The sequence below is a fragment of the Pteropus medius genome, unplaced genomic scaffold (assembly GCF_902729225.1).
Source record: "Pteropus medius unplaced genomic scaffold, Ma_sr-lr_union100, whole genome shotgun sequence".
Taxonomy (NCBI): Eukaryota; Metazoa; Chordata; class Mammalia; order Chiroptera; family Pteropodidae; genus Pteropus; species Pteropus medius.
In genome coordinates, this window is record NW_024353517.1 from 1,755,669 (window position 1) to 1,768,466 (window position 12,798).

The window sequence follows — 12,798 nt, forward strand, 5'->3', positions numbered from 1 at the left end:
GAGCTACCTGAAATGCAGCTGGCCTGAATTGAGCTGTGCTGTCAGTATAAAATACACACTGGATTTTGCAGACTTAGCATGAAAAAAGAACATAAAATATCTCATTTATAATTTTTTATATCTATTGTATATTGAAATGATATTTTGGACATAGGTTAAATAAAACATTAAAATTAATTTCACTTATTTCTTTTTACTTTTTAAAATGTGGCTGCTAGAAATCTTATTAGCTCACCTATGTGACTTGCATTTTATATCTACTGGATAGCATTGGTCTAGAACAGGGGTTGGCAAACTTTTTCTGTAAAGGACCAAACAATAAATCTTTCCGACTTTGCAAACCATTCAGTCTCTGTGGCAACTACTACACTCTGCTATTGCAGCATAAAAGCAGTCACAGATAATAAATAATATAGAAATGAATGAGTGTAGCTGTGTTCTAATAAAGCTTTAATTACATAAGCAAGCCGCTTTGGTCCACAGGCTACAGTTTGCTCACCCCGAGTCTAGATTAAGCTCGGGGTCTGTGTTTAAAGGGTCTTTTCAGAGAATGTGCTTCTAGCCTCAGGAAGCTCATGCACTAGAGGTTCTGATAACAAAGCTATGAGTCCAAGTCCCACAAGAAATCAAATTCCCTTATGTCAAGATGATGACAATGTCAGCTTATATTCCTTGGGGAATGGTGATAAGACCTGGTGACCAGCCACTACCATCCTGCCCTTCTGGCCTAGTGATAAGCTTGAGGAAATTGAGACATGGGTGTTAATTGCTGCACAAAGATAAAATATCTGACTGAACAAACAATTGTCAAATTGGTGATGTACGGTGTGCTGCCCTAGCGTGAGGTCTGTGCCATATGCTCACCACTTGGACTGGACAGGACTTGACTCACCTTTGCCCTTTTGCATCTATCCCTTAAGATCCCAGAGTGAACCCTAAAAATGGTGAAGCAGTCAGAAGAGACCCTAAATTCCTAAGCTTAGATGAGGGGGAGGTTGGCACGAGATCGACAACTGCATCTCGCCCTTCCTCTCTCCTCTTTTTACTTGCAAATCCATTCTCCATACCACGATCAGAACTCTCTTTCTGAAATGTAAATCTGATCATGTAACCTACCTGTTTAAAAGCCCTGCAGTGGCACCCCACTCCTCATCCTAGGGCACCGGGCTCTTCATACTTTATTCTGACCATTGTGTCCCACTGTCCCTCCATTGTATATGCTCTTGGACCAAGAAGCATTCCTGGGGACATGTTTTTCTTCCACTACACTGCCAGCATCATGATTGCAGGGACTGTGACTTTCATTATTGTATTCCCAGAATAAAGCACAAACTGGGTACCTAATGAATATTTGAAGAATTGAATTTTGCTATTTGCTACTGAGATTGTTTCATTCCCTAGACTGACTGGTGAAAGTGAATGAGGGAGAAAAGTCAGAACAGCAGCACTGAGGGTCAGCACAATAGCCACGTATTAGAGAAAAGCCTTGACGAGCCTCAGGGTGGATACTACAAGAACAACAGTTTAATGGCTGATGTCTTTTTGATAATCCTTATGTCTTAAATGTAATAGATTCAATCTTCTAGACATAGAGCACCTGGTTTTTTTTTTAGAAACAAATTTTAACTTTTAGAATAGTTTTAGATTTACAGAAAAATGGCAAAATAGTACAGAATTCCCATATATACCACACCCAGTTTCTCCTATCAACAGCTTACATTACTATTGTACACTTGTCACAATTAATGAATTGATATTGATATCTCATTTTTATTATTAAAATAAATTATTACCATTAAATAAAGTACATATTTTATTTAGGTTTTCTTGGTTTTTACCTAATGTGACTTTTTTCATCCAGAACACCACTTTACATTTAGGTGTCATAACTTCAACTCTTCTAGGCTGTGACAGTTTCTCAGCTTTTCCTGGTTTTTAATGACCTTGACAATTTTGAAGAGTATTGCTTAGGTATTTTGTACAATGTCCCTCAGTTTATACTTATCTGATGTTTTTCTTGTGATTAATCTAAACTTGTGATTTTTTTAGGGGGAAGACCACCGACGTAAAGTGCCATTTTCATCACATCATATCAAGGGTATTACTGTTGCTGTTAAACTTGACCACCTGGCTGAGGTAGTATGTGTTAGTTTTCTCCACTGGAAAGTCATTTTTTTATTTCTCTCTTCTCACACTGTACTCTTTGGAAGGAAGTCACCATGTACAATCCACACTTCAGGATGGGGAAGTTTTGTTCCACCTGCTCGAGGGCAAAGTAGCTACCTAATTTGGAATTCTTTTGTACGAGATTAGGTTCCTCTCTCCCACCCCCCATTCATTCATTCATTCATTCATTCATTTATTCCATCAGTATGGATTCATGGATATCTACTTTATACTTTGGGTTGTAATCCAACACTATTTTATTAATTTAGTTGCTCAGATTGTTCCAGCATTGACCATGGGGGGCTCTTTCAATTGCCTCCTATGTCCCATCATTGTGGTTTGTTTTGTTTTTAGCAGTTCCTTACTTTCTGGCACTAGGATCATCTTGTATAGTTCCTGCTCCAGTCCTAGAATCAGCCATTTCTCCAAGGAGCCTGGGTCTCTTTTATTGGAGAATGGTATTAGAAACCAAGATCTGGGTGCTAGGTGTGCTCATTGACACTGGGGGTCTCATTGCTTTTAGGCCCTCTCTACCGTCCAAGTAAGGAGATACATGTGTCAATCCCAACCTGTGTGTATACATATATCTTGGAATATTTCTATATATGTAAATTATAAGTTTTGACAATAAAGTCATTACCTCTCAGTGGACAAAACTTTCTCTGACACAATAGGATATTTAGTCTTGTAATCTAGAATTTTATTTCCAACCAAAAGAATAGATGTGCTTTGGGAATATTTTGATCTGTTTTACATATAGGATTGTTTAAAAAATATATGTTTTCTTTTAATCTTTTCCTTACCCCATGCTTCTCTCTGTTTCTCGGAGTTTTATTAAGTTTTATTTAATTCCTGGTGGGTGGTCAAGATGTTTGCTGAATTTGGCCAGAACGGCAGCTGTGGCCACTGGTCTCCCTGGTTGACCTGATACACTTACTTGAATATCTAATGAAGTCAGAGCTGGATGAGACTGCTCTGCCTTAGGAATCTGACTTGGGGCTTCCAGTACTGGGTGCACTGTATAACACCTGCACCAGATGGGCCTTCCAGTCATACCCTCTGCAGGGAAGTAGAAGGGTCCCTGAGGTGGGGAAGGTGGTCTGCCCAAAACACCTTCTGCACAGCCCCAAGATCACACCTTCCTACCAAACTCACCGGGAGGAGTCAGGGGAAGACCTCTCGGGTACGATTTCATATCGAGCTGGCCCCACTGCCGTCCACTCTGCCACCTGCCTGCCCACTGTTCAACAAACATAGATTGGACCCCAGGCACAGGCTAGGCACAGGGCCACAGCGATGGATGAGGCTCCTACACTGCAGGAGTTCCCAGTGTAATAAGCAAGACAGACATTAAAATTAAATAACTGGTAGGTGTCATATTAGATAAAAGGCTCTTAGCATGGGTCCATGGATGGACTTCAGGTGTCCTCTAAAATTAATTATAAAAATTTATATATGATGACTATTCCCTATTTGTCCCCGCTGTCCTCCCCGCCCCCCTCCTGCCCAACACCACACACACACAACTATATCTTCTCTACCCTGCTCTATGTCCCAGGAAGCTGACCTATACAGACTCTGTCAGATGAGTTTATTTGCCTGTGGGCTTTTAGTTGGCACTGGCCAATGGGAAGCACCACCAAATCCAAGAGGAGAGAGAAGAGTAGGGGTATATATTTCTCCATTAGTGGCTGCATTCCTCTACCAAAGGCCACAGCCCTTACTAGCTACCTCTCCTACAGTCACATCTGTAGCACTTCCTGAGTCCCCTCTGTCTTTCAGAATTTGGTGTAATAACCACTCCTTGTTTCTTGCTAGCCCCCAATGTGCTTCACCATCTCTGTTGGGTTCCCTAAATCCTGCCCATATTTTTGTAAAAGGTACCTACATCAAACTCCTTTTAATCACTTTGAGTGTGTAGAACCCTAAAAATAGGTGAACCAGATTCTCAAGAGTCCATGACTCAAAAGAGGTAAAGAAGCCATTACAGCAGAGGTATATACAGGGAGATGTGGATCTCAGAGGAAAGTGCGCTATCTGTAACTTCACTGGCTGCACAAGAGAGTGCGCCTCTCAAAATGTAAATCCAATCAAGTTATTTCCCTGCTAAAATTTTGCAGTGGCTTCCCGCTGCTCTTAGAATATAGGTCAAATTCCTTAATATGGCCCACAAAGGCCCATCTTGTCTGCCCCTCTCTAATCTCATGCCAAACACTCTTCATTTGCTCTCTGTACTCCAGCCACCCTGATATTTGGGTTCTGTACTTGTGCCAGGCTCACTTAAGCCTTGTGGCCTCTGCACATGCTGTTCCTTCTGTCTGGAAAGAATCTCCCATCTTCTATTTCATTCTCCAGGCCTTGGCTCGAATGACCCCAGTCCAGGTCAAGTTCCTCTGTCCCATGCTCAATAAGACCTTGAATCCCAGCTCTCAGCTGGGAACACTTTTTTGTGTTTTGTGTCTGACATTTATTATTCTCAGCCTGTCCCACTAAACTATAAGTTCCATGAGGGATGGAACCATGTCTATTTCTGTTCATCGTGTCCTCAGCACAGTGCGTGCTACCTCGGAGAAGCTCATAAAGGATTTGTAGAAAAATGAATGATAGAAGGTGATATTTGAGTCAGACCACAAAGGGTCAGTTTTCCAGGAAGCAGTTTGCCAGGAGTCTAAGAGGCCACCTAGGGGTTCAAGAACTGGTTAACCTGCTTAGTACATCCTATCTGGACTTTCCTAGGCAATAGGCAGACCCTGCTCCCCCCAATGCTTCCTTCCCAACCACAAAATCAAAATAACCCGGCAACATTACCTTCACATCAAGGGTGAGCATCAACTCAAACTGGTTGTGAAATTCCTTGGGGCTGGGCAACTGGTACTCCTTTGCTGTGTCCAGGAATGCCTCAATGTCATTCAAGGCAACGTCAACCCCCTCTCGCGACTGGCACTTGTCTACAGCTTGGGAAGCCAAGAGGTAGATTCCTGCTTCACACCAGTGGCTGACCTTTTGAAAAGAAATACAGAGCTCTATGCAGTTAGCCTGACCACAACTCAGCCACCACAATCCACAGGAGGTCTGAGCTCATCTGGAGTTTACAAAAATTCAGAGGCAATGGGAAATTGTCACGGGACAGCACCTAACCACCATAAATACAACTACAAGGCATGCAAACCCAAATCAATTTTACATTTGTCCACTTCTTAGGGAAGTCATCCAGTTAGTAAAACGAATCATGTAAACATTCTTCTCTTTTCTACTGACAGTAATTGCTGCAACTCCAGAAGGAGAGAGTTAAGGATTTTTAAGTTTGCTCTAACTACGTGGCAAGGTAACCGATGACTTTTCGAGTTGACCTTCTAGGCCACTTGTCATGTATCTTAATTGGTCTCAAGAGCACAGGGTGATTAAGAAGGCATTAGACCTGGCCCCTACATGCTTTCCTGGGGGAGGGACTGTCCCTTTGAACAAAAACAGCACTTTCCTTTGCCCGCATTTGTATTTATTATCATTTGTCTTTCTCAGGGAGGCATCCAAGAATGCAAAGCTCTGTAACCCAGAACAGCAACACTCAAACTGTCTGGAATGCTAGGATGAAATCAGATAGGTGATGAATCCTAACGGCTCCATTTTTAAAAGATGTAAATAGAAAGACAGGGGCCCTTGTGCTGCCTGAATATGTATATGAAAAGAAGCTGCCAGTGCAAGTACATCTGCCTTTCCATTTCCCTTGTGACCTGAAGAGCTATGTAAAATAACTATACAGGGAAAAAAGATCCAAAGGGAGCACTCCAAAGGAGTTACTGCTACATGGAAAGGTACAGGCAACTTAAATTTGTCTTCCCCCGCCCCCAAATTATCTACACTGAGGGTATGCTACTTTTAGAATAACAAAAAAAACAATAAAGATATTTAAAAATTAATGATTACCACTGTGTGGGGATGAGGAGGGGAGTGGGATGGATGTGTGGGTGTCTGTAACTTTTTCCCTCCACTTTCCTCTATTTTTGGATTTTCGAAGTAATATGAAATCATGCACTGATACATACTGTGAAAACTTTCTCTTGAAACATCATGCCTCCATCTGCAGAAAACTTTAAGCTGGGGTCTTCTGTAGAGTCACAGCAGCCACTTGCCCTCCCAGACACACACACAAACACACACACACACACACACGCACACACACACACACACACACACATACTCCACTCCTCAGTATTAGACTATTTATTATCACTGGACCAGAAATGGAGCGAGGAAAACAGTAGTTGACCCTGCAGAGAATTCAGCACACAGAGCAGGCTGTGCACCAGGTCCTTCTGAGCCACTTGCTCCTGGAACAGCTGTATTTCACTGACATTAAAAGCCCTCAGGCAATGGGTGCCCCCAGCCATTCGAGAGAAAGAGCTGTGGGACTGAAGCAAGCCGACTCATGGCCACAAGCCTCTTGCTGCCTGGGAACAGTTGACAGGGAAGGTTCCAGAAGTCACTGCCCCTATTGACTGGGCTCTTGCTCCAGAGATCACTGCCAAAGGGCACCAGGGACTGTGCCCCCGCCCTGTGAGCCCTCTTCACACAGCGTTCTGTCTAGTCTAAGGAGCCTGGGGTTTGGAATTTCGGAGTCCTGACTTCAAATCTGCAGTGCCCTATTTGTGCATTGTGCAGTCTTGGGCAATCACTTATCCCAGGGGTCCCTGTACCACCTGCACCAGAATTACCTGGGCACTTGATGAAAATACCGATTCCTAGGCATCATCCCAGATCTACTGAATCTGAGTTTCCCAAGTGGTACATCTGGGAATCCGCAATATAGCAAGCTCACCAGGTGATTTTCATACACTAAGTGTTGTGATCTATTGACTTAACCACACTGAATAACAGTTTCTGCCTCTGCAAAATGAGGCCATTAATATCTTCCACATTGCTTGCCTTGAGGATTAAACAGATGATATAATTATGTTTCTGGTAGGAACATAGTAGATGCTCAATAATGGGTAGGAGTGTACAATGGTCATTATTACTTAAGCTTCCCCAGAAGGATTTGCAATGTGATACTTTTCTATGAGGAGAAGCATTTTGCAGATATTGTGCTTGGTTCTATGTATGCCCAAAGGGGAATCAGGAAATTTTTCACAGGGCCAGCCAAAATACCCACTTTAAGTCTGGGTCCACACGGAGGAAAATGAACTTTAGTTTATTCTAGTAGGATGTGGTGGGGTGGCAAAGGCACTTCTGACCTTCGATACCTCTATGACCTACAATCTGCACAGTTTTTAATACTTCTTGAGCATTGTTTCACTGTAAGTTCCTTATTCTCTCAGCAATCAAGTGGAGCAGGGAGGAGAAGTATGATTAGGACTGCTTTACAGAAAATTTTACATCTTACCTTGTCTAGCTGTTTGTGCAACTCCAAAGATTTTCCTAAAATATCATATTTTTTCCTGTTTTCATTGGTGAAGTCATCACAGAGGTGCCTGAGCTCCACACACTTGGATCTGATGGAGTCCGCTGCATAGTGGTGGCTTTGGATGAGTTGGTCCCCAATTACTGCAAGCAGCTGGGCTTTTTCCAAGGGCTCCTGCAAAGTGTATATGTGCAGCCACGCATCAGATACCAGGCTGATATTTGCCTGGCACCGTGCGCTCCAGTGCTGGAGGGAAGCTAGGGAAGTATTGATTCAGGTCTCAGGCTGAGAGTCTGAAGCTGGGAAACCTGGGAAAGCTCTTCCTTCCCTAGGAAGTCTAGCCTAGTCCAGGGACATTTGCATTCTGAAGAAGAGCAAGTCATTCATTCAAATATTTGTTGAGTTCTGGGTAGGTGCTGAGGATACAGTGTTAATAAGCCAGGAATTTGCGGCCCAGTGAAGAACTCAGATATTAAATAAATAATACAAATAATTAAATTATTACAACTGTGATAAGTTCTAGTGTAGAAGAGCATAAATTATTATTTTGCACAGAATGAGACTCTGAATTCCCCTGTCAGCTAAATGGAAAAGGAAAAAGGACAGATATGTGGCCCTGAGGAGAGTGGGAAGGGAGCTGAAGTTGACAAGATGGTAAAGATCTGGTTTGAACAACTTTATGAGGGAGTCATGAGACTTAAGAAATATGTTTATCTAAACCCCTTCCTGCCACCTATAAGGTCATGGCTGCTCTGACTTTGTCTGCTCAGCAACCACATCTCCTCCCTCTGTCTGCATGGCTGGCTTTGTTCTAAACACATGTGGTATGTTTTTCTATTTCCAATTCGTTCATCGCATATTACTGAGGATTACAATGTGCCGAGCACTGTCCAGTTATCAAGAGTTTGGTGGTAAACAAAGCAGGCAAAACCCCCTGCCTTCATAAAGCTTACATTTTAATAGGAGATGTAGGCGACAAACGATTAAATATGTAGATTATATAATATCTTAGATATAGTGGTGAGCGCCATGGAGAAAAATCAAACAGGTGGACAGGGCAGGGAGTGCTGGTGGAGGAGTTGCTATTTTAAATAGGACGGTGAGAGAAGGGTTCACTGAGAAGGTGCTATCCGAACTGTGCAGAAGAGTTAATATAGCAGGCCTGAGACTACAGTCCTAAGAAAGGCCTGCTTGCAAGGCTGGCCCTTGAGTGGCATCTGGGAATGTCAGGAGGGTTCCTATCATCCTCATGGAGAATGGCTCCATGCCTAAGCTGCTTGTGCAAACACTGTACTTTATGCTGAACCCCTGCTTTCTTTCTGGGAGTCTGGAATTCTGGGGTGTGCCAGGCAGAGGCTACCTACATGACCAGCTTCCAGTACAAACTCTGAGCACTGAGCTCCTAATGAGCTTCCCTGATCAGAATGCACTGCTGGGGGAATTTGGTGCGTCCCGCAGGACTCCACGAGGAGAGGGCTCCTGGAAGGTGCTCCTGGTTTCCTCCAGAATTCACCCCATGAACCGTTTCCCGTTGCTGATTTGGCTTGGTATCCTTTCACTATAATAAGTCATAATCACAAGTATAATTATATGCTGAGTCCTATGAGTCCTCCTAGCAAATCTTCAAATCTGGGTGTGGTCCTTGGAACCCTTGACACAGGAGCCAAGACCTGGAGTAAGGGACAAGCCAAGCAGTATCTGGCAGAGAGGTTGGGGCATGTTTGATGTGTTCAAGTGAGCAGGAGGAGGTCACTGTGGCTAGAGCAGAGGAGTAAGCAGGAAAGAAGTCGGAGATGTAATCAGAGCGGAAAGAAAGGGACTGGGCTGAGGAGGGCCTTGCTGCCCCTGTGAGCACTCTGGCTTTTACTCATTATGGCATGGGAAGCACTGGAGGGTTTCAGGGAGAGGATCTCATTCATAAAAGGATTGCTGCAGCTCTGGAGTCAAGAATGACAGAGAAGAGGCAAAGCAGGAAGACCAGTTAGGGGGCTACTGCATTCATCCAGGTGAAAGAATGGCTTAAAGGAGGCTGGCAACTAAACTAGCTCCTTCCCTGAAATGCTCCTCCCAGGGTCATTCCGGTCAAAGCTCCTGGTCCACCTCCTGGCGGGGGCCCTTCTCTGACTGGGGAACCTAAAGCCACTCCCTGCAACCCGCCCACTCAGGCCCCTTTCCCTCACTTTGTTTTCATTTTCTAACAGCACTAATCTCTCTCTGAAAGCATCTTTGTTTACTTTAATGTACAACTTCTCCATCCTCTTCCCACTCTTTTCGATATGTAAATTCCATGCAGGGACTTAATAGGCATCTTATAAATATTCGATTAATAAAATGAATGGATAAATGAACCAATGCATGAGATGACGCAGTCATCTGCTTGCCGGGAATTGTGTGAAACAACACTAATCTGTGAGTCAACACAGATGACTGACACATTACCAAAGGAGCAGAGGGCTCATGTGCATGTGCAGCCTCGCTGACCACGTTTAGCAGCTGTGTGCCACACGTGCCCTGGCTTAACTTTTTACAGTAACACAAGGAATCATGATGACTCCAGGTGACGACAACCTGCCCGTCTCTTAACTTTACAGTGGTTCTTTCAACAGTCTCAAAAACCCTGCCCCCTACCCTGCCAGTCATTCGCTAAGCCCTGCAGGGCCTGCCTCCTTCTTAAGACCTTTTGATTTCTGAGCCCTTTTCCACCACTTCCTTGTCAGCGTCTGTTCAAGCCTTCATGCTTTCTGACTGGGACAGCTGGCCTCTTTGCTCTCCTTCAGGCTGTTCTTCAAACCATGCCCCACATTGCTGATGAAGCAGCAATTCCATTACAGTGCTTATCATGCCTACATCACTCCCAAGCTTCAAGTCCTTTTTTGGCTCTCTACAGTCTTCGGGAGAAAGTTCAAACTCCTAAGCAATGCACAGAAAGCCTTTCATTATCAGGCTCGTGCCTGTGCCTCCTCCTCCTCCACTTCTCTCACCCCCATCCTCTGCTGGATCTGAACTAATGACCCATTTGTAGTTCCCCAAATACTCAGGCAGCTTCAGGCCTCCATGCCTTCTCTATTTGCTCTTTCATCCTTCCCTTCCCACCTGTGCCCCCCACCACTCCACCCCCTACCTCCCGATGCACACACTCCCCTCCGTATCACTCCAATTTTAGTATATGTGCTGCAAGTGAGCGCACACACACACTCCTCTGGAGCTAACTCTAAATCACCTTTCAGGGTTCGTCTCCCGGAAACTTTCTCTAACTCCACCATTTTACTCCGACGTCCCTCCTCTGTGCCTTTCTTGATCAGAGCACACACTTCACTGTATTGTGATCACTTATCTATTGTCTTCACTACGTCACAGACCCTCGTAGGCATACATTAGATCTTATTCAACTTAAAACAGTACATAGCATAAATTAGGTACTTAAGAATAAACGATGATTGTGCAAACCAAAAAGGAGTGATGGTGTGGGAATAAAGTGACACAAATCAAGCAGTGGCTATTTAAAAGGACTCAGAGGTGAATACCCAGTGCACTTGTACTGAACAGCAAAGGCCCAGATACACACTGGTCACCATCCCTGAAAGGAGGTTAGAATGCTAATTTCTCAGGTGGTGATTTTCAAATGTGCTGCTTACTGCTGTGTCCTCAGAACCTAGAACAGTGATTGGCACGGTTGGAGAGCAATAAATATTTACAGAATGAATGAAGAATGAATGAGACACTTACTAGAACTGCTCAGTCACTTTAGGTTGAACCTAGGAAACATTCCACAGCACAGAATTGAGCCAGTTACCTCTGCGACATTAATGATCATAGCTAACTTTTACTGAGAGCTTACTATATGCCAAGCATTGTTCTGAATGCTTATATTGATTGTTTCTTTTACTTTTCATAACAAACCCTTTTATATAGATGCTGTTTTACAAAAGAGCAGTGAAGGCGTAATGGCCCAAGGTGACCCACGTAGGGAAGAGGAGAGCCAAACTTCAGACGCAGGCAGTTTGGCTCCAGAATCAGGCTCTGACCACCACACACTGCATTTGTTCTGCCTAAACTTGGGAGCTTATTAGGCTGATCAAACCTGGCTGATTTTAGTCAAATATAGATGTATGCAAACTTGGCAAGGAAGTATCTGTTGACTTTTTTTTTTTTTAATGTCTAGCTGCCTAATTTATTAAGAATAACACAGGTTTCCTGGGTCCAGGAAACTTTACCACAGGATATTTCCCAAATGCCCCATGGCAATCACAGCTTGCCCTTCACTTAGCATGTGGCACCTCACCCTTCAAAAGTGTTCTTAAAACATTTGAGATTGAAGAAAAGATGTGAGTAACAGGTCCAAGTGGATCTTGGGAAAAGATCCATAAATACAACTTAGGAGCCACTGCTGGATGACTGGATATTACTCTACTGAAAAGAATGGATAATAATAATAATAATAATAATAATAATAATAATAATAGCTTCTGAGTTCTGACCACCTGTGACATTCAAGACACTCTGTAAGTCCTTATTACACCTCTAACTCATTTTACCTTCACAGAGATTTTGTGAGGTAGGAATTATTATTATAATCCATTTTACAGATGAGGGGATATGTTCAGAAAGGCTAAGAAACCTGACTAGGGTTGCACAGCTGGTAGTTGTTGAAGCTGAGATTTGAATCCAGTTCCTCCTGACTCCAAAGCCTGTGTCTGATCACCCTCCAGCCCACAGGGCCTCCCCACATGTGCTATGAATGACAGGTGCACAACCATGACTGTCAGATCCTTCAGAGAACTTACAAAGAACTTTATGGTAAAACATCCAAATCACAGCTTATTTTTCTGTACAGCTTCTGCTCATGATAAACAGGCAATAAAACTTAAGTGAAAAAGAAATAGTGAGAAAGAAATGGCTGAGATCTGGCGCTCAGTTCACAAGCCTTTCAGATACTGAAAATTCCAGAAGACTGGATAGTCAAAATTGCAACACGCAATTCAAAAATCTTTATTATAATCACGGTTTGTTTCTTTCCCCAAGGACTCTACTGCTACGACAGATGAAAGATGAGAGCATCTACTGTGGAAGGAAATAGTGAGAAACTGTGATGTGACTACATCAGGAAGCCCAGAACGGACCCCCAGGTAATGGCATAGGATAGAACGAATATATAGCGCAGTGAGCCAGGTGAAACAAGAAAGAGAGAAAGTTAACGCCTGTTGAAGGTGAGCAATAGATACATGGCAGTTCAT

The 12,798-nt window shown here is 43.4% G+C and overlaps 1 protein-coding gene across 1 annotated transcript in view; it reads right to left on the minus strand.

The window, feature by feature from the left end:
* Positions 1–12,798, minus strand: part of MCF2L2 (MCF.2 cell line derived transforming sequence-like 2) — a 190,589-nt gene that overhangs the window by 102,059 nt on the left and 75,732 nt on the right. The window contains exons 11-12 of the mRNA XM_039850564.1: positions 7,547–7,738; positions 4,975–5,166 (exon numbers count right to left, since the gene is read on the minus strand). Coding sequence (XP_039706498.1) covers positions 4,975–5,166; positions 7,547–7,738 — 384 coding nt within the window. The remainder of the gene's footprint in view (positions 1–4,974; positions 5,167–7,546; positions 7,739–12,798) is intronic.